Source organism: Nestor notabilis, unplaced genomic scaffold, assembly GCF_000696875.1.
Source record: "Nestor notabilis isolate BGI_N333 unplaced genomic scaffold, ASM69687v1 scaffold12136, whole genome shotgun sequence".
Classification (NCBI taxonomy): Eukaryota; Metazoa; Chordata; class Aves; order Psittaciformes; family Psittacidae; genus Nestor; species Nestor notabilis.
This window is the reverse complement of record NW_009931524.1, coordinates 42625-61489: the sequence shown is the minus strand read 5'-3', so window position 1 is coordinate 61489 and position 18865 is coordinate 42625. Positions and strand designations below refer to the sequence as shown.

At 34.0% G+C, this 18865-nt stretch overlaps 1 protein-coding gene across 1 annotated transcript in view; it reads right to left on the bottom strand.

Moving 5' to 3' along the window:
- Positions 1–9960: 9960 nt before the first annotated feature.
- The window catches only part of LOC104406847 (activating signal cointegrator 1 complex subunit 3-like), a gene marked incomplete at its 5' end in the record, with an annotated part of 46353 nt that continues 37448 nt past the window's right edge, over positions 9961–18865 (bottom strand). Inside the window, 2 exons of the mRNA XM_010015955.1 lie at positions 9961–10074; positions 13184–13360. Of these exons, the coding sequence (XP_010014257.1) occupies positions 9961–10074; positions 13184–13360 (291 nt within the window). The remainder of the gene's footprint in view (positions 10075–13183; positions 13361–18865) is intronic.

The window sequence follows — 18865 nt, the reverse complement described above, 5'->3', positions numbered from 1 at the left end:
AATGAAAGATATAGGGGTTTGGTGTCGTTGCCATTCAAACTTATGGATAAAACAGTTCTGGATGCATAAATTTGACATTAAGCCTCTAGATTTAAAATAGAAGACTCTGACGATATCAAACCTTTACAATGAAGAACAGCCAGTGTGTATGCAGCTGGACTAGTGGGAGGGTGCTTCTGAGTAAAAAGTACTTGCCCATATGAAACTTCATGACTCTTCCTCTCTACATATACAACAGTTATACACATCTTCCACTAATGTATGCTGACTGGTACATCTGGTTTCGTTTATATTAGAGAGTTCTACATTATTAATTACTTTTAAAATGGCAAGAATGTATGTGTACAATCTTAGTTTATTATATTTTGAATTGTATCAGATGGCCTATAAAATAAATGCTCAGTTACGGAATCAGTGCTTAAATATGGATTCTGGATACTAAAGGAAACCTGTTTCAGAACAGTATAATGGGATCTATGCTATCTTCAATTTGTAGCATTAGCCAACTGTATTGCAAAATGCAGAAGAAAAATGAATAGAGTTAAAGTGAAAGTAGAGGGCAAACTATTCAATAAGACAGACAACCAAACAACATTTTACTGTATCCTATAGGTAGTAGAAATTATTCTGAATTTTAACTGACAGGCTAGAAATGGTAATAGCAATATCTATTCTTGTACAGAAAATTAAGCAATAAAAGCTAGTCTATTAATATGCAAATATATGTCATTAGGCAGTTAACAATCACATTTTTGCAGATGTCAATGGACTTGAACGACAATTATTATTAAAAATTATAAGCAGCTTTGAGCGGCATTTTTTTTTTTAGAAAAGTAAGATAACACAGTAATTTCTTTCAAGCATTTCCCCATGTCCTGTTCTGACATTAACTATTTTTACTTTGTACAATAAAATATTTCTACATTATAATATTTTAAACTTCTGACATATATTGCTCCAGAATATGATTTGTCATGTCTACTGAATCTCTTCTTGTGTTTCCAAAACTGTGCATACTTGTATGTATACCATCCATAACACGAAAAAATAACCCAGAAGTCAGTAGTGAGAAGCAGATTCTATTCAGTTTTACTGAAGGAAAGGAATATAGAGGATACTGGAGAAATCTTAATATCTATTCTCATTCCTTTTACTTACATAAAAAGATTAAGAAAATTGCCATGTCAACCTCTGTATCTTTTGATTTTGTATGGTAATGGAAATAAACCTACTAAACAATTAAAGAACAGAACAGTCAGGTCTTCCAGCTTATTTCTTGTCTGTACTAATTTAAAAACATAGGCCATTATCTAGATATCCAGATTCTTTTTCTCCTAATCAACAGGTTTTATTCATCAGAAAATTGAAGAACTGCCTTCAAGTATAAGCAATGTGGAAGTTAAAAAATTTATGAAGAATTTAAATTATGCAATACTTGGCAAACAGTGGTAAACTGCACTAGAATAATTATAATGTCCCTCATAAATCCATACCTTATATACCTAGCCCTTCTCAAGATATCCTCTCCTATATAAGAATATTCTAAATACATCAGAGTATATAAATATTAACATATTCTGGAGTCATCTCTGTAGTAACCACAAAGAAAACAATCAACACCACAGCACTACATATGCGAGAAATCTCATACTCTGGAATGTGAATAGAAGTATAAAGTCAAAAGGAATTTCTTAGTGTCTTGATAAGAATATTTATTTCCCATCCTCATGGATTTTTCAAAATAACTTATTTTCTGTAGCATCCTATATTACGGTACATTTCAAATTAAAACCCAATAATGACATTACGACTGGATTCTCTGTAATATCTGTTAAAAAGTCTGTAATAGGCATAAGGTCTTGGCGGACAGTAGTTATGCTACATTTTGAGAAATATACAGAAGTGCTGACACTAATCAGGAAGTTTATTAGTTCATACTATCTATTTTGTTAAATAAATTAAGCACAAAGACCTGTTTCTTTTAGGGCTACAGAGCAAGAATTTTCAAAAGCTTTGGACTGCTGACAATCCTCAACATGTCTTCTGGAGTATCATTCATCCTTGCCATTAAATTCTTACTGGAGAACAATATGAAGCTGGCAGGGATCCACAGATTTAACTTCCTACAATCTTCTAGACCATGATCTGCTGTCCTATGTTTGAAAAGCAGCTTTTTTAACATAGAGATAAGCAAAAGTCATCTCATTAGGCTGCAAGACTGGTCAAGCTGCCCCTTCCACACTTGTAAGCTGTGCATCTGTAAGTTAACACTATTATTTCATTCAAATATAATTTTAGGCTATGAAAAGTTACTAATTAGGAATTAAATTTGATTTTTTGTTTCAGTGATTCAATGTTCATTTATACTATCAGAAGAATAATTCTAAACAGTAGCACTTGCTACCTGAAACACTTGTATTACCTATACCAACATGATTATGTAGCTGTGCAAGACTACAGACAAAAGCTCATAAACTCATAATTAATGGAAAGATTAAATTAGTCTTTTTGGTCTACATATATTGATCATGAACACCTGAGTACACATATACTGACAAGCTACTATGTAAATACAAACATATATATAAAAATTAGCATAAGGTACAGAAATACAGCACACAAATATTTAGAAGACTACCTACTTGAAGAATAATGGGTTGTTACGGCATCCCTTTCCAGTAATTTCCTCAGCTTTCCATATAGACAGCTGACAAGGTATTAAATGTTTAAAGCCAGATTTGACCAGAAAATGCAAAGGAAAATACTACATATGTACCATTTGACCATAACACGAAACATCTGGTATATAACTTTTTTTGAAGTGCATCTTCTACACAGCACATCAATATAGTATTTTTAATTAAAGTAAGATACAAAGTTTTACTTATTCAGGCATAGAATTATATTAACTATTATATCCCTAAAATTGTAAAAGGCAGTTAATGTGGAAATGAAGTGCATAAATAAATGATGAAGATGCAGAACATAAAAATAGTGCACAGTCACTGAATTAGTTTATCTACGATTTTCTTAAAAAACCCATACAAACGGGCCCTAATTGTGCAAAAAACTGCAATAGAAATAGTACAGAAAACTATCCAAAGAATTCAAGCTTTCTCTTAATCAGCTAACACAGAAATAAGATTCAAAATCATCAACCATAATCCACATATTCTGACAGATCAATTACCTTCTGTATTTGTGCATTTTTATATATCTACATACATGTGTACATATATAAAATAGAAACAACATATACATGTATATATATGCATATATATGCAAATAAGCTACACCAGGTGATACAGAAGAAGCCATCTGTACAGATATAGAGTTACGAAAACTCAGACTGAAATAAGCTCTTTATGCTGTAAGATGGAAGTCTAGGAAAAAAAGTCCTATCTAGATAGAGAATACATTTTAACAAATCCAGTAACTTTTCAGAGTTAATTATCCAAAGTGTGGTATAAACACTATTCCGCCCAGAAAAACTACTAGCACAGGCTTAATTCTCAAGGTACTGTCAGACAGACCTCTGAAGAAAATACTGGTCTATTAAATCTTATCTTATGACACAGCTATAAAAGCATTGTCAACAGCTGCAGTAACTAAGCTTATTAAACTTTTATCTTCACACAGCTTCTGCAACCAAATAACCGCTGGAAAAATGATAATAAAGAAATTTAATCCATCATTTTTACAGATGAAATTAATACCTGTCAAATTCACTTCTGACAATTTAATATAATAGATTTAAAATACCTACTCTGTTAATTTTTTAGTTTAAGATAGCATTGCAAGAAAAGCAAGATGACACTTCTTAGTCCTGTAACATTCAAGTCAATTATTGTAAACAGAGAACAATCACAGACAAAGTGAATTCTTTATGTGCAATATATAGCACAGAACCAGTTTTGATTATATGAATTCAAGTGTAACTTGTTTCTGATCTGTGACATCAAAACCTATGATTTAAAAGAGTATGTTAATTCTAAAAAGGTTGCTCTGTCTCCACTGGTTTATAGGCCCTAAAGCCTGGTCTGCTCAAGTTAACCAGAATTGTTGCTAAATATGTAGGAATACTACTACTGCATTCAATTTTGGATGTTGCAGTGAGGTTTTCAACAGAATCACAAAATCATAGAATTGTTAGGGTTGGAAAGGACCTTAAGATCATCTACTTCCAACCCCCCTGCCATAAGCAGGGACACCACACACTAAACTATGTCGCCCAAGGCTCTGTCCAATCTGGCCATGAACACTGCCAGGGTTGGAGCATTCACTACTTCCTCGGGCAACCTATTCCATTGCCTCACCACTCTCACTGTAAAGAACTTCTTCCTTATATCTAATCTAAACTTCCCCTGTTTAAGTTTAAACCCATTACCCCTTGTCCTACCACTACAGTCCCTAACAAAGAACCCCTGCCCAGCATCCCTGTAGGCCCCCTTCAGATATTGGAAGGCTGCTATGAGGTCTCCATGCAGTCTTCTCTTCTCCAGGCTGAACAGCCCCAACTTCCTCAGCCTGTCTTCATACGGGAGGTGCTCCAGCCCTCTTATCATCCTCAAAATCCAGGTTCTTTGCAATGGACAACCTGGCATCTTAGGCCACCAGAAAAACCCTTCCCTGCATGTTGAAACCCCTTCCTGTAAAGCCATGATGTCTCCTCCGTATTTATATACTGATACCTTGAGCCTCAATACCCACACAGACAGCAAGAGCAATGCTGTTGGTGCAGAAGAACCATAGAAAGATGTCAGAACTTCCACTGAACAGTCTGGTTTTTGCTAGGAACTGAAAACACCAAACTCAGTGAGAAAATGAACTTTTGAGGATTTTCACTGACTACTAGACCTAGTGGAAGAAAAGTTAAACCAGGCAATACGTCATCTCACAGTTACACAGAAATCTCTCAAAAGCATGGGGAAAAACTGACATTAATTGTCTTAAAAAGGAAAAGAAGTTTTGGAAGACAGGAGAATGCCAAAGGTACTCCAAGCTGAAAACTGTAATAAATAGCCAAACTGGCAAATAAGGAAATTGCATTAGGTAAGCAACCAGGACTTAAACTTGGGTATCTGTGGCTGAAGACAAGTAGAGTAGCAGAGTATTGGAGGTCAGACAACAAAACCATACAGGGAAATAAGATTTGGAGAGTAAATACAGAAGACCTGCTGAAACACCACCAAGGGCAAAGAGAACACAGGGACTTCTTTTGAAGGTTTAAGTAATATCAAAGAGAATCAGCTATGAGGAACAAAAGAAATAAGAAAAGGTTGCAGAAACAGACAAGATGAGTAGTCTGGGGAATGTGGCAAAAACAAGGGAGTTTTATGACTGCAGTTTGAGGAAATACTTCCTCTGAAATCTTTCAAAGAACTCCAGCAACTCTCCTAATTCTTAATGCAAGAAATTAACAAGATCCCAAGAAATCTTATACAATTTCAGATTTTTACTTTTGACAATTTTTGACAATTAACAGTAAGATTCTAACAAAATTCATAACTGCATAAGTATTTAAGAGGTGACGGGGACAATGGGAGAAACATATGATCATCTCCCAGTAACCAAGGTAATAGGATAAAACAGCAAAGGGTCAGCAGGAGATATAATGGATGTGAACCTGTACAACAACAGCAAAGATCAGAGTCAAAAAGAGTTAATTCCATAGGATACTAACTTAAGCAACTCAACCTTGGCAAAAAGCAACAGCTCCATATCCTTTAGATAAAGAGATTTAATGTAAAGTTAAAATTTACATATGATTTGTTTCAGAGGAAAAAAAAAACAAACCCACTATAAAAATACTGTTATTTCTCAAAACTCCTAAAACCGTTGCTATTTCTCAAAGCATAACATGACAAAGGGGTTTTCCCCTCATATATTGTGAAGATGAAGTGAGCATGCAGTTTCCTAAACAGGATAGTAATGCAATGTTTCAATTTGTTATAAAAATTATGTTGACATATATGGCCTTCATTCACTGTCTTCATTGCTTTCACGAGGTTCTCTACAGGCTGCCTCGGAAAAGTGCTACCTGCTCCCCAGAAATTGTTGCCATTAGATGCCTATCTCACAGGGCTGTAAAGCATGAAGAAGCTTTTTCAGCTCTGTAGCTGAATTAAAGCTGTCAGTGTACGTGGCCCGCTACCAGTGACTGCCTGACAAGAGACAGCTGTAATCACTTTGAGGGAATGATAATTTTCAGTGACTGAGCCTTCACCCAGTCTTTAAGGGAACAGCACACAAGAAGATAACTGCTGGCAAAAATATCTGCAACTGAGTGTGGAGTCATAGTCTCTGATGAATGGTATGTAAGTTCAGGGTTTTCTTCTCTTTGTTTAAAGAATCTTTTGTTTATTAAGAGGTAGAAATAAAACTCCAAAAGCATAAATCAGTCTGAGAGGGTCTAACATCTTCTCAGATAATATCAGAACATAGCAAGTTTGAAGTATGACTTGAAAACAAATATTCATCAGCTAATATCGAGCACAGAAGGACAGACCCAGGAAAGCAGACTGATCAGCATGAGAGGTTCGCACTTAAAGCAGTGTTAAGAGGTAGGATCTGACAGAGAAAACTCCTAATGAAGATCTACATTGTTAGTAATCCTACAAAAAGAGCATACTGACTTACAAAGCACTTGGAAACCTTTGGGACATTTTGGATCTTAATTCTTCAATCATGATAAAAAGTACCTGTAACAAGACCCCTAGAAAACTCAGCAGGGCGAGCCATCTATCATTATACCTTTCCTGAAGTTAAACAAGAGGAGAATTATGCTATAAGACAAATGTTACAGTTTCAGCTGCATTTGGTAATTCAAAGTGAAGCCTACAAATGAGATATCTCATTAGTTTGAGCAGATGGATCAAAATTAAAGGCTGAATCACCAACTCTTAATTTCCCAGTAGCCAGGAAGAGCTTGAAGTCTTGCAGAGGATGAATGTTGAAAAATCAACATAAAAAGCTTCTCTCCATCTGTCAAAACACATGCCTGTAGAATGCAACTACCTCCTAACAGCCTTAGTCTTAAAAAATGAAAACATATATACATCTATTAAAAACACTTCTGTCAAGCATCACATTGTAACCTGTAATATGCCAGGGACACATCAGCATGACTTCCATAAGAGTAAATTATTTGGTTCTGGCATGGTAGAATTCTTTGAAAATCAGTTAACAGTAGATAAACAATGTTGAATTTCATTTATTAAGACATTCCAAAGACTCTGCTAAAGAATCTTAAGGGACAACACCGTGAACGTTTGATGGCCACTGGAAGGTGTACATTAACTCGCAGAACTTCAGAAGAGGAAAAATTTTTTTCTCTAATTCTGGTATTGCCTTCTTGTGCTTCAGAACAAACCAAAATAGGTAGTTTTTTGGCTCTCTGGAGCACAGCTGATGAGATCTGTGTTTGTCATACATTACAGCCTGGATAATGATAAAATTCTAACTGCATCTTGAATTCCATACAGATATACAACTGCTGTAGAACTTTTTTTTTCTGAAGTATTGGGGGAGAAGGTGGAAATACATCTTTCTAAGAAGAACATTTAGAAATAATCACTGCTTTGTTAAAAAGCAAACAACTTTGCACACATAGAGCATGATGGCAACAGACTATGGTGAACGTGGACACAAGTTAATGGACTTCTTAAAACTAAGAAAAACAGAAGGTGTTGATAACTTTGAAAGATCAAAGACTATTCTCAAAATTGTGGAAAGACACTAAAGAAAACTTTCCTAGTGTAATACTCATGATATTCATCTTCCACTATGGTGCAAGCAGCTAAATGCAGTTATACGGACATGACTTTTTTTTTATTGCACTTTCTTAACATCTGCAGTTGGTTTAAAGATTAGACAGATCATTTTTTCATAGCATACTCAATAAAAGGAAAAATTCCTAATTTTTAGTGTGTGGTAAAACACTACATACTGTAATTAACTGTATTGTGCAATGATCTGATATGCATGATTCTGCATTGTTAAAGTCAGTATACCAGTGTTTGTATACTGTTTATTTCAGAGTATGAATTTTTGTTCCATAACTATCATAGAATCAACTAGGTTGGAAAAGACCTTTAAGATCATCAAGTCCAACCAATACCTTAGGACTGCCAAGACCACCACAAGACCAATATGTTTTAAATACACAGAAGGGAAGTCCAATGTAACCAGAAGGTATTTAGGTGTGTATTTAAGAGTGTTCTGCAACACAGCAGGAAACATTTTCAAGCAAAGAAAATGCTTAACATCTAAGATCAATTGAATCAAATTAACCAAAGCATTCTGAAATCAAATCAACACTTTTATAGCAAGGGAAACCACAGACACCGTATGTTTGAAAATACACTCCTTATTTGGCTGTTGGTCTGACACTGAATTTTCAGAAATTGAGACCAGCAGCAGAGTCCGCCGCTGAAACTGTAACATTAAGTAGACTACAGTTCTTTACTCGATCTCTTTCGAAAGAAAGAAAATGCTCGCGCATACAGCTCCTAGTACAAGAACTAAAACTGTTCTCAAGGAAAGCTAAAAAACCACCTCCTGCTAAAATTAAACATCTTATTGTACTTGAATTTGTAAAAATAATATTATATATGTTTTTAGACAATTTTTTCCTCAATGTGAAGAAAATGGGAAAAAATGTGCAGTACGTATGCTGGAACAGCATTTTTTGAGAATCCAAGATATGTTACTTATTTAGACATACTGATTTAAAGAATCTGCTACTCGTAGGTTTATCTACAGCAAGTGAAAATACACAAAATCATAACAAGAAATGAAAGATAAGAAACTAACATACCTCAATGCTAGTTATTTGGTAAGGTATGTGCATAATTGACAAGGAGAAGAAAATAAACTAAAGTGCCCTTGGTGCTACCAACAAATTTTGTTAACAGTCTTCACACGAAAATATCAGCATTTCCATATCTTCATGAAATCGTCATGAAAGTTTTCTGAATGTAACAAACAGTAACTGATATCAACAAGAGAAGAGAAGTGGAAGAATGGTGTTAAAGCAGGGGAGCAGGAGGAGTAAGAAGTTGTTGCTGGAGTATTTCCACCCCCTGAAGTCATAAACCAACTGTTCATCTTTCAAAAAACTCCACAATCTGCATTTTATGTGAAAAGAGGAAAACGTGCAATTCTTAGTGTGACTGTGTGGGAAAGTTTCCCTCTTTTATATGTAAGTTATTTAATTAAAAGCCTTTTCAAGGATCACAGTGCACTAGCACACTAGCATTTGCTCCTGCTCTGAACAGGTGCCATACCTGCTACAACTACTCCTGCTTAAACTGCTGTGTTGTGCAAAGTTCTAGCAGAAATGAGACATCATGTGGGAGTGATGCAGGAGCACCATATCAACAAACTGATAAAACTATTCAGGCAAATGAATTAAGCCCTTAATCTTATGGAGGGGAATATAAGGCTTTAAAATTCACTGCAGAAACCTCTATTTTAAAGCAAAATGAAGGATTACTTCCTTTGAAAATAAAACAAAATACAAAACCAAGGATATTTCAAATGACAGATGCTGAGCCATTGTGCACCATACCTTCAACACTGCACGATTTTCATCCCTCATCTCTAACAGGAGATACTAGAATTTGATAGATACAGGAAAGCCTAAGAAATAACTAAGTGCTGCATTTTTCATTCTTTTAATCATAAATGTACTTACCAGTAAGGTCTCTAAAGCACTGACCTACTTTGCCTAGTCATTTTTCAAAAAGTGACATATATATACATTAATTACTTTAAGGGATATGTAAAGTACCAAGCATTTTCACCTTAGCTAGAAGCTAACATCATTTAGCCTGGTTAGATTTTCTTGCATGCTGTTTTTATAAAGTGTCAAGATTACAGATGACCTCTGAAGTAACATATCTCAAAATAATTTAAAAATCTCTTAATCTATAATTGTGATGATCAAAACTAATTTCATTATATGTGTTCTGAATGCAAACCAAAGCAGAAAATAAATACCTGGTGTCCAGCCATTATTTGCTTCAGCACATTTTCATAACATACTTCATCCATATGATTCAGTTGCTGCACCTGAAAAACAAACATCATATTACATATTAAACACATTTCTGTCTTTCAACTACATATATCAAGCAATTTACAGTGATCCACCAATGAAAAAATGTCATTATGTAATTAAATTTACAATATACAGATTCCCATTCTTAACAATATCATTTTGGTATTCTTAAATTCACAAGCAGAAAATGAAAATAAATAGACAAAATATGAGTAAGGGCAGTGGATAGAAAATTTATTGCATGACTTTGTTGGCGTTTTTATTGACCAGAGAGATGTAACCCAGTTCTATTCTTTTAAATTATCTGTTTCATATTAAGGAATCTTACTTCTACAGGATATTGATGAAATATCCATTTAATACATCATCTTACCTAACATTAAGTCCTTCCATTTGGTAATATAAAAATAGATTGCAGATACACATATCCAGGAAATTACTGATTGTCAGGTTTTTTGTCAGAGATATTTTTTTTTTTCTTCACAGTTGGGTCATGCATGGGAAACAGTGGGAGTACTGTATACAGAGTTTCTACTTATGGATAAATAAAATGTTTCAGGAAGGTTCCAAAATAAAGACTTCAGTTGAAATAAAAAATATTCTTACAGCTGAAGATTTTTTTTCTATTTCTTTCATGCAACACAATATAAATAGCATGTACCTACTTGATTGCAGCTTAGGATTAAGGTTGTAACAAATAAAAATAAATAAATGAAGTCCAAAATCAGAGCAATCACTCCATTCTTCATTTGTGCATTCATCTTTTACAACGAAATATTTTGACACAAAGAAATGTTTACAAGAGCAAAGCATGTAAAAACTTGAAAATGGAAATTTAGTACTTGGAGTTATCTAGAACAGTTGAAAGTTGACAATCACATCTTTAAAACAGCTTTAGAGGGAAAAGGAGAATCCTACAAGTATAGTAATAAAAAGATGAGACAATATGGACATATGTGCAACAGACAGGTAGCCAGTCTAATTATTCTGAAAATGAGAGGTCAGCATTTTAATTAATTATTTTTTAAAATAATAACAAGTAAAAATCATGAAGGAGAAACATACATGGGCAGTGCATAAACATACATGAGGACACATATATGTACATACATACAAAGGTAACTTTATATATTCTTTGCATTTATACCTAAAGAGGAAAACATAAAAATGCACGAAGAAAAATAACTGACATTAAAAAAAAAAAAAAAAAGACATTAACAGACCTCTGACTGAAAAGCCAAACTTTAGCCTTGGCCCCATATGCTCTAAGAGTTTCAAAGTACAAAATTTTAAGAGCTTCCCTGGCTAACTTCTATGCATAATAAACACACCATGATGTTCTTGCCTTTGAAAGCTTGACTACAGTTTGCACACGATTCCACACATCACTAATCAGCTCCAATTTTGCGGAAAGCTTTTTGGATAAAGGATGTCAGAAAGCTGAGGCAAAACATCTACCTAGAGTAACTAACAGTCTTCTACTTCTTTGCAACTCATTAATGTGGATATAAACACAGCATTGATTGCATTTGCTGATGTTCTGCAAGAATTCTTTTTGATTCTGTGGGTTCTTACATAGCTTTCCTCCTCTCACGTAGACCAGAAGGATGTTGATATTACTACTTTTGCAGCTTTAGCATTAATATGATTCTGAATGGAATCCTTTTTCAAAGAGGCTTGATACTTTTACTTTTTGTTTGCTAAAAAGCGTATGATCTTGGTTGCAAAATATATTTTACCCTACGAAATCTGTAATGACATTCTTCTGAAAAGCAAAAAGTTGTGGTTTTACCAAAACAGTCTGCCAGGTACTCCTATTTCAGAACAAATACTACCTCCTAGTATTTCCTCATCTTCACATGTTTAGGTTTTTTTTTAAAAACCTAACTGTTTAAGATTTTATAGGATTATCTGTATATCTATTTGATTTTTAAATCACAAATACATTCTAGAGTGACTATGAAGAAATAGAGTCTTTAACACACAGTGGAAATAAACTACATATTCAAAATAAAGTATTGGGAAAAGATTAAAGAAAAGCAACAGCAAGCAACAGTGAAGGTACTTGAAACAATCAATGAAGGTTAAAATATTCAAATCACAGTAAGCACCATATGGTAAACTATTCTTGTGTGTATACACTTGAAATGGCTCCCTACAGTTGTAAAGTAAGTTTCTTTCCTGCACTGCAGATGGAATGAACTACTTAACCTGGTAAAAAAGACAATGTCCATTTAAAAAAAACCTAACAAACAAAATCCCTGGTATTATCTTGATTAAGCTATGAAATTAACTTTTGATTGAAAATGTTTTGATTTCTATTAAATTAAATCATAGCAGAGTAAGATTTTCTAAAAGCCAAGTTATATAAATTTTAATTATCAGTTAGTGGGGTGCATGCAAAATCTTAAGTGTTTGTATTAATTCTAGTATTTAAAGAAGAATTACAATTTACATGTCAAGTGGCACTGCACTTATGTTTTTTAATAAGAATATTATACCTGACCATGGCCTTACTGCTTCCCAAAATGAGCAAGAGCACAAAGAGCAAAGAAGCTTATTTCGGGACCACTTCAATGTGTTTTCTATCAAATGTGGACATATGGTAGTTAATGGCCTAGCATGCTAAGGTTTTCATCAGCAGCAACTTGTATCCAACTAATATTAATGCATGTGATGGTAGTGTATATATCTGTATCTATCCCTCTCTATATATATCCAGATTTCATAAATAAATATTACATTCCTCATGCATCCTTACAGCCAAGCAAGAAGCACCAGTTTTTCTAGCAAAATGGAAAACTGAAATGAGAATATTCAGCTGTTACAGTGCGTCTGCAGTTGAGGGTGACGATTTCTCCATCAAACCAAATCTGCTAGCAAAGCAAAGGCAATGCAAAGCTAGATACCATTGTATCCAACTGCACAAAGCCTATTTACAAGATTGTAAATGAAGGAAACATGATTCTTAAAATACCTTTCAATTAGGCATATCTTTATACACAGGAAAATATGCTTCATGAAAGACCTGTAGCATAATAAACCAGTATCCTCTACACATGCATACATTAAGTACGATTCAAAACAGCAACCCTCTCTTTGGTGTTCATGATTCTTTACCTTATTGGTTGTCTTAATTCCTATAAAGGTTTGCCCCAGTGGTACAGGTCGGAAACGGCCATCAAAGTAGAATAGTCCAATGTAGGGATTGACGTGTAGAAATGTAGCCACATCAAGATAATTGGGTAATGTAGCTGAAAGGCCCAAAATCCTAATCATACTTTGCGTAGATTCAACCTATCAAAAAAACAGAAAATCTGTAAATGATCCAAGTGTTTTAAGCCAAGATATCAAGCAGAGAGTTTTAAACTATCCCTTATATAACAGTAATGTGAAAGAAGCAGTTAATGCTTTCTACAAAAGTTGAACAACAGATGTTAGTGATTATCCTGTATTGGAGAAACCAGACCACTCTGCAATTCCATCGAATCTTGCTTATTCATCTTTCTATTTTATTGTACTTTTGCCCTCCAGAAGGTTAGCAGTCATTAACTGGCTTGGAGGAACAATAGCAGTAAAATGGGCTTTATGTTAAGAAGGGGCAGTCCAATTTATAGGCAAAACTAGGACAGATAATTTGGTATTCTTTCTTAGTCCAAATCACAGCACAATTCTGAAAAGAAAGAAGAATGTAGCTCCTTAGTCTTGGCTTTTGCTTAGACCTTTTCACAACTTTCTTATACAAACTATCCTGCTCCTCTGTAACATACATATTTTTCTTTTTTTTTTTTAAATCATTATAATTTCCCAAGTGTTTGCATTGCATGCCTTCCAGTTCAACAAGGGACAGAAATGGTGCTTCATAATTCAATACTTTGTTTCACATATTATATGTATTTCCAGGTAATTAAAAAAAAAATAAAACCAGCCAAAAGACTTGAATTAAGAAAGTACTCAAGAACTTTCCCATTTCCTCTGGAACACTAAAAGCTTTGTAGGCTCACTCACAGCTTTCTCACTACATAATTATTGAGGAGCCAACTTCAAAGTAATTTTTATCGAAAGGCTGAAGCTATATATGAGGTTCTCAATATCTCATGATGGTTGGTAACTTCCACCTGACTACGTCCTAGTCAAAACTATGAAGATTTTATGTAGAATATAGATTCTGAATCACTCAGGTGTTTGACTTAAAGTGAAAGGAAGAGTCATGTAATTAAAACAGATGAATTAAAAGTTTTCAAAACGGACGATTAAAAAGTATATGAAGAGCATTCTGAAGGAAGATAAAAGACACCATACCTAACATGGACTTGGTGAGTAACAAGTGCACCAAAATAATAAATCAAACCCCAAAAGAAACCACCTCCCACAACTCCATAGACTTGAAGGAGACAAAGGAAACCACTTTGTTGCCTGGAAAAAATCTAGATGCTCAACCTATGGATGTAACCAACTAAATGACAGAAAATCTTTTGATTGACCCTTTTGCACTTATACAAAGAGCAGCTTTGCAAAAGGAAGCCCGTGTACAACAAAATCTCATATGTAAATGGAACTTTTGAGATGACTGGGATAAACAGAGATTTCATTTTAAAAAGTCTTCCATCCACTGGGAACAAAAGCACCTTGAAGAGTATAAAGAAGCATTACCATTCCTTACACATTTTTTTAATGCTGGATTTGGTGGGCTGGGGTGTGGACGAGTGTGTTGTGTTTTTCTTTTTTACTTGTTTGTTTTTTAGGGTTTGGTTTGGTTTTGCCTGGGTCCCCTGGAACATCACCTCCTTCTGCACTGACGTTGGCATTTGTGGGATACTTTCTCAAAGTTTTTTAGAAAAAAAACCACCCCTTGAATCTGAAAGAACAGTAACCACCTGCTGATATATTTATTCAGTACTTTTTCACAATCACTTGATAATAAGTACAACAAACTGAAAGTGTAACTGAACTCCCATCTTGAAAACGTTATTTGATTTTCCTAAGTTCAATAACAACTTCCTTCAAATCTCCTGAGTCTGAAAGCACCAGTTTGAAAATGTGCTCAGTTCCATCTTAAGGTAGGAAAGCATTTAAAGTATTTAAACAATTAACAAGAATTCTGCTTAATAACCATGGAAATATGAATTTTTACAGCAATTAACTGCAAACTGTTTGTTCAGAATTTTCTTTCAAAATATAAACAATGCCTAGAGAACAGTTACAGGTTACTGGGACTTGCCACTTTCAAAACCTTTGTAAAAAGAAGCCCTTTAACTTCACCGATCTGGCAGTTGGCCCTGCAGTTAAGGTGCTGATGGAAAACCCTGAATTACAACATATTACAACTCCACATGAAAACTGCAGCAGAGAGTTAACACAAACAGGTTATTAAAATTACTAACATGGATAGCGCATTTTAAAGTAAACATATTTTTGCATATTTTATATAATACCTCACATATATTTGTGCATGTGTATAATGCCTACATACTTTTTTCTCAATTTATAAATCCAAAATTTACAAATTATTTGGACAATTAAGTTTCCTATTTGTATCAAGCCACACAAATCAAGTCAGAATGCTATATGAAATCAGGCAATAATGTCTTTTGCTCTGAAGTAACATTTTGCTAGTCTTCATAATTAAATAAAAAATATTATAGCTCTAAACCATTCCATCGATTTCTCTAATTCCTTTCAAGGCCATCCAAACAACAACAAAACCCCTCTATTTTTTACCAACTACTTATATATCCAATTAGCAGCACAAAATATCAGTAATTAATATATACTTAAAAAAAAACCCAAGCAAAAAGAAGTAGAAAACATTTACCCTAAAAGATAAAATGTATCATAACAATTCTCCCAATTATTTTATGCTTACATCAAACTCAAACTGTAAGCTAAACCCCTTGTGTCTGCATATCACCACACTTACACAGACTGAGTTCTGTTTATTCTTTTAATTATACATGCCAATATCCAAAGAGCAGTGACTAAACCTGTGCTAAACATAAAAGTTAGAAAAACAGATTACCTGAATATGCAACCATAACACATACCTACATACCTTATTTTGTATTTTGTCTGTGATTATAATGCAGTTATTTATCTATTATTCAGCTATTCAAGCACTACAGATACTTTATTTTTTGTAACAGCTTTTAGAATCCTAACACATTTTTAGAAGAGTTCTCTGCATACATTTTTTCAACTACTTTTCTGATTTTCCCTTGAAAAGCAAGCATTAACATGTTTTGCTCTCAGAAGCTTCTAAACAAAGTAAGTCTTGAAAGTGTGAAGATGCCCTTTGTAAATACAGTCCATTCAAACATTAATATTTTTCTTGTGCTGGATCACTTACTATTTGCTCCTAGAAGTCCCATTTAGAGACTATGCCTTCATAATCAAGACACTGTGAACATACATTCTCTTCCTGAAATTGGAGTAAAAATTACTGAAAAGACATTTTGGATGACAAAGTTCTCTGCATCACTGGCTGGAGGTACACAGCTAATTGCATTTTCTTCAGTATTGGTACACAATCTCAAACATTTTAATCTTCACATGTGTTTAATCATTTCAGTAAAAATATAAGCACCATTTGGAACTTTCTTTGGAAAACTGAAATATCACAGTATTTGCACATCATGTTCTCTGAAAGCTTTTCTGTATTTTATCGATTTGATGTTACACTGGAAGTAAGAAATCAAATTGCCATAACTATATTTAATTGACATATCTAATTAGTATATTTAATTCAGAAGCATTCATGATGGCATGTGGAGAACTGAAAACGTGTTCACCATACACATTTGCAGAACATGATTACCACACCATGAAATTCCATATACACAGAAAAAAATAAACAGAAGATAGCTTTCGAGTACCAATTTCCACACCCAAGCATCATCTGCGTTTACACTGTAAACGATAAAGGTACAGGTATGAGAAGGGCCTCTCTAGACTGTAAATCAATCACAGCAGGATAATTTTCTTCCTAATAGGTTTTAAGATTTGCATATCATCTTATTACATTACAGCCGCCACTTGAGAGCATACGGAGTATGCATAGCGATACTCTTTTATCTGACTTCTAAAGTTCTTCCTGAACTTCGTGAACTTGGCAGTCTTCCCATTTCCATGTATTAAAATATCACATTCACAGAATGAATTACAATCAAGCTGGAAAGCATATCCCTGATTGTTCAACTCAAGCACAGAATTAAATAAAGCAGACAAGTTTATGTATTCTAATCTTTGAAGAATTGTCCACTGGTTAGAAATTAATCTGATATTCAGATGACCCAGGATCACTTTTACAGTCATCATCAGTCAGTCATATGCCCTTCAGATGTACACAAGACCAGATAAGCAGAAAATTAGACAGAAGCATTTCTTAGTTTTTAGTCTACACACCCAAGAAGACTTAGAAACTTAGTTCCTGAGTTCCCTACTCAACAGCGGTAAGAACGAAGCACTATATAAGGGGACTCACATTAGTTATTAGTTAGATACTACCCTACCCACAGTCTAAAAGTCTCAGCTTCTCACAAGATCTGTTTTCCCCGTTATTCAAAACAAGGAGAAAGAGAAGGAAAAGAACACAGAGAAATTCTAAGAACATAAAGAAAAGACTAAGAATGACTAGAAAGTTTGTTAGAATGTTTCACCAGTGTATACGTGTTTATTGAGATCTTGTTTACTATTGAATGAAGGAATTAAGAAGTTGTCCATCAGTCCACATAGGTGGTAATTTCCTAGTTTTAGGAATAAAAGTGGAAAAACCAGTAAAATTGCAAAATCAAAAGTACACAGTAAAAATGCAATTACTAATACTGTTTTGAAGATTCCACATAGGACGTTATCTGCAGCTCAAACACTCTGCACAGAATGCATTTGTCACTAGGCAACCACCTAGTTAAGTAATTTTATAAATGAGTTTTATTCTGCTTCCAATGAACCCTGAAAATACTGTGCTCTCAGTCCTCCATTTAGAACATATTTAAAAATCTAGAGGTACTGAAAAAAATGTAACCATGCAGAAAGCACTATTAGAAGCCATATTATTTTCCCTCAGTGAAATATTAAGTATGCAATACTTTGCCTTAAGAAATTACAGTCTGAATATACCTATTAAGAGATTTCTATGCCCTGCACAGTGCCAGGGTCAGTTTTTCTTGAATGACAGAATGTCTTTTCATGCTATGTTTACTGTTTTATCCCCAAACGAAGAAACAAAAAGAACTATGAACCTTTCTACAAATCAATTTGACTGCTTTACCATATTATGAAAGAACATAAAACATATGACAATCACTATTACCTTTTAAACTTCATGGATATATCACAGAAATGGAAAAATGTTCACATATCAATAATAAAAAATGACATGAAGAATGACTTCCTGACATCACTTCCATGCAAAGTAACAGAAAAGCTTCTGAAGATCAATTCAAATATCACATACATAACATTTTCCAAACAAATGGAGATTAGGTTTTTTTTCAAAAAAGTATTTTGTTTTAAAAATCTCACTTTTACACAACTACAAGGTTGACAGAAAAGATAACAAGATAGATCTAGACTCGTGTAAGGCATTAAACATATGGCTGCACAACATACTGTTTAAAAATAACATCACAGAATAGCACGAAAACATGTATTAAATTTATCACAAGCTGATGAACTAAGAGATTTTAAAGAGAACGTACAATTGAAAAAACAGCAATTAAAAAAAAGGATGTCTCTAATTGCTTTCTAAGTCTGATTCTATTCAAGAATTTTGTCCATGATATGCAGTAAATAAAAAGTAACTGG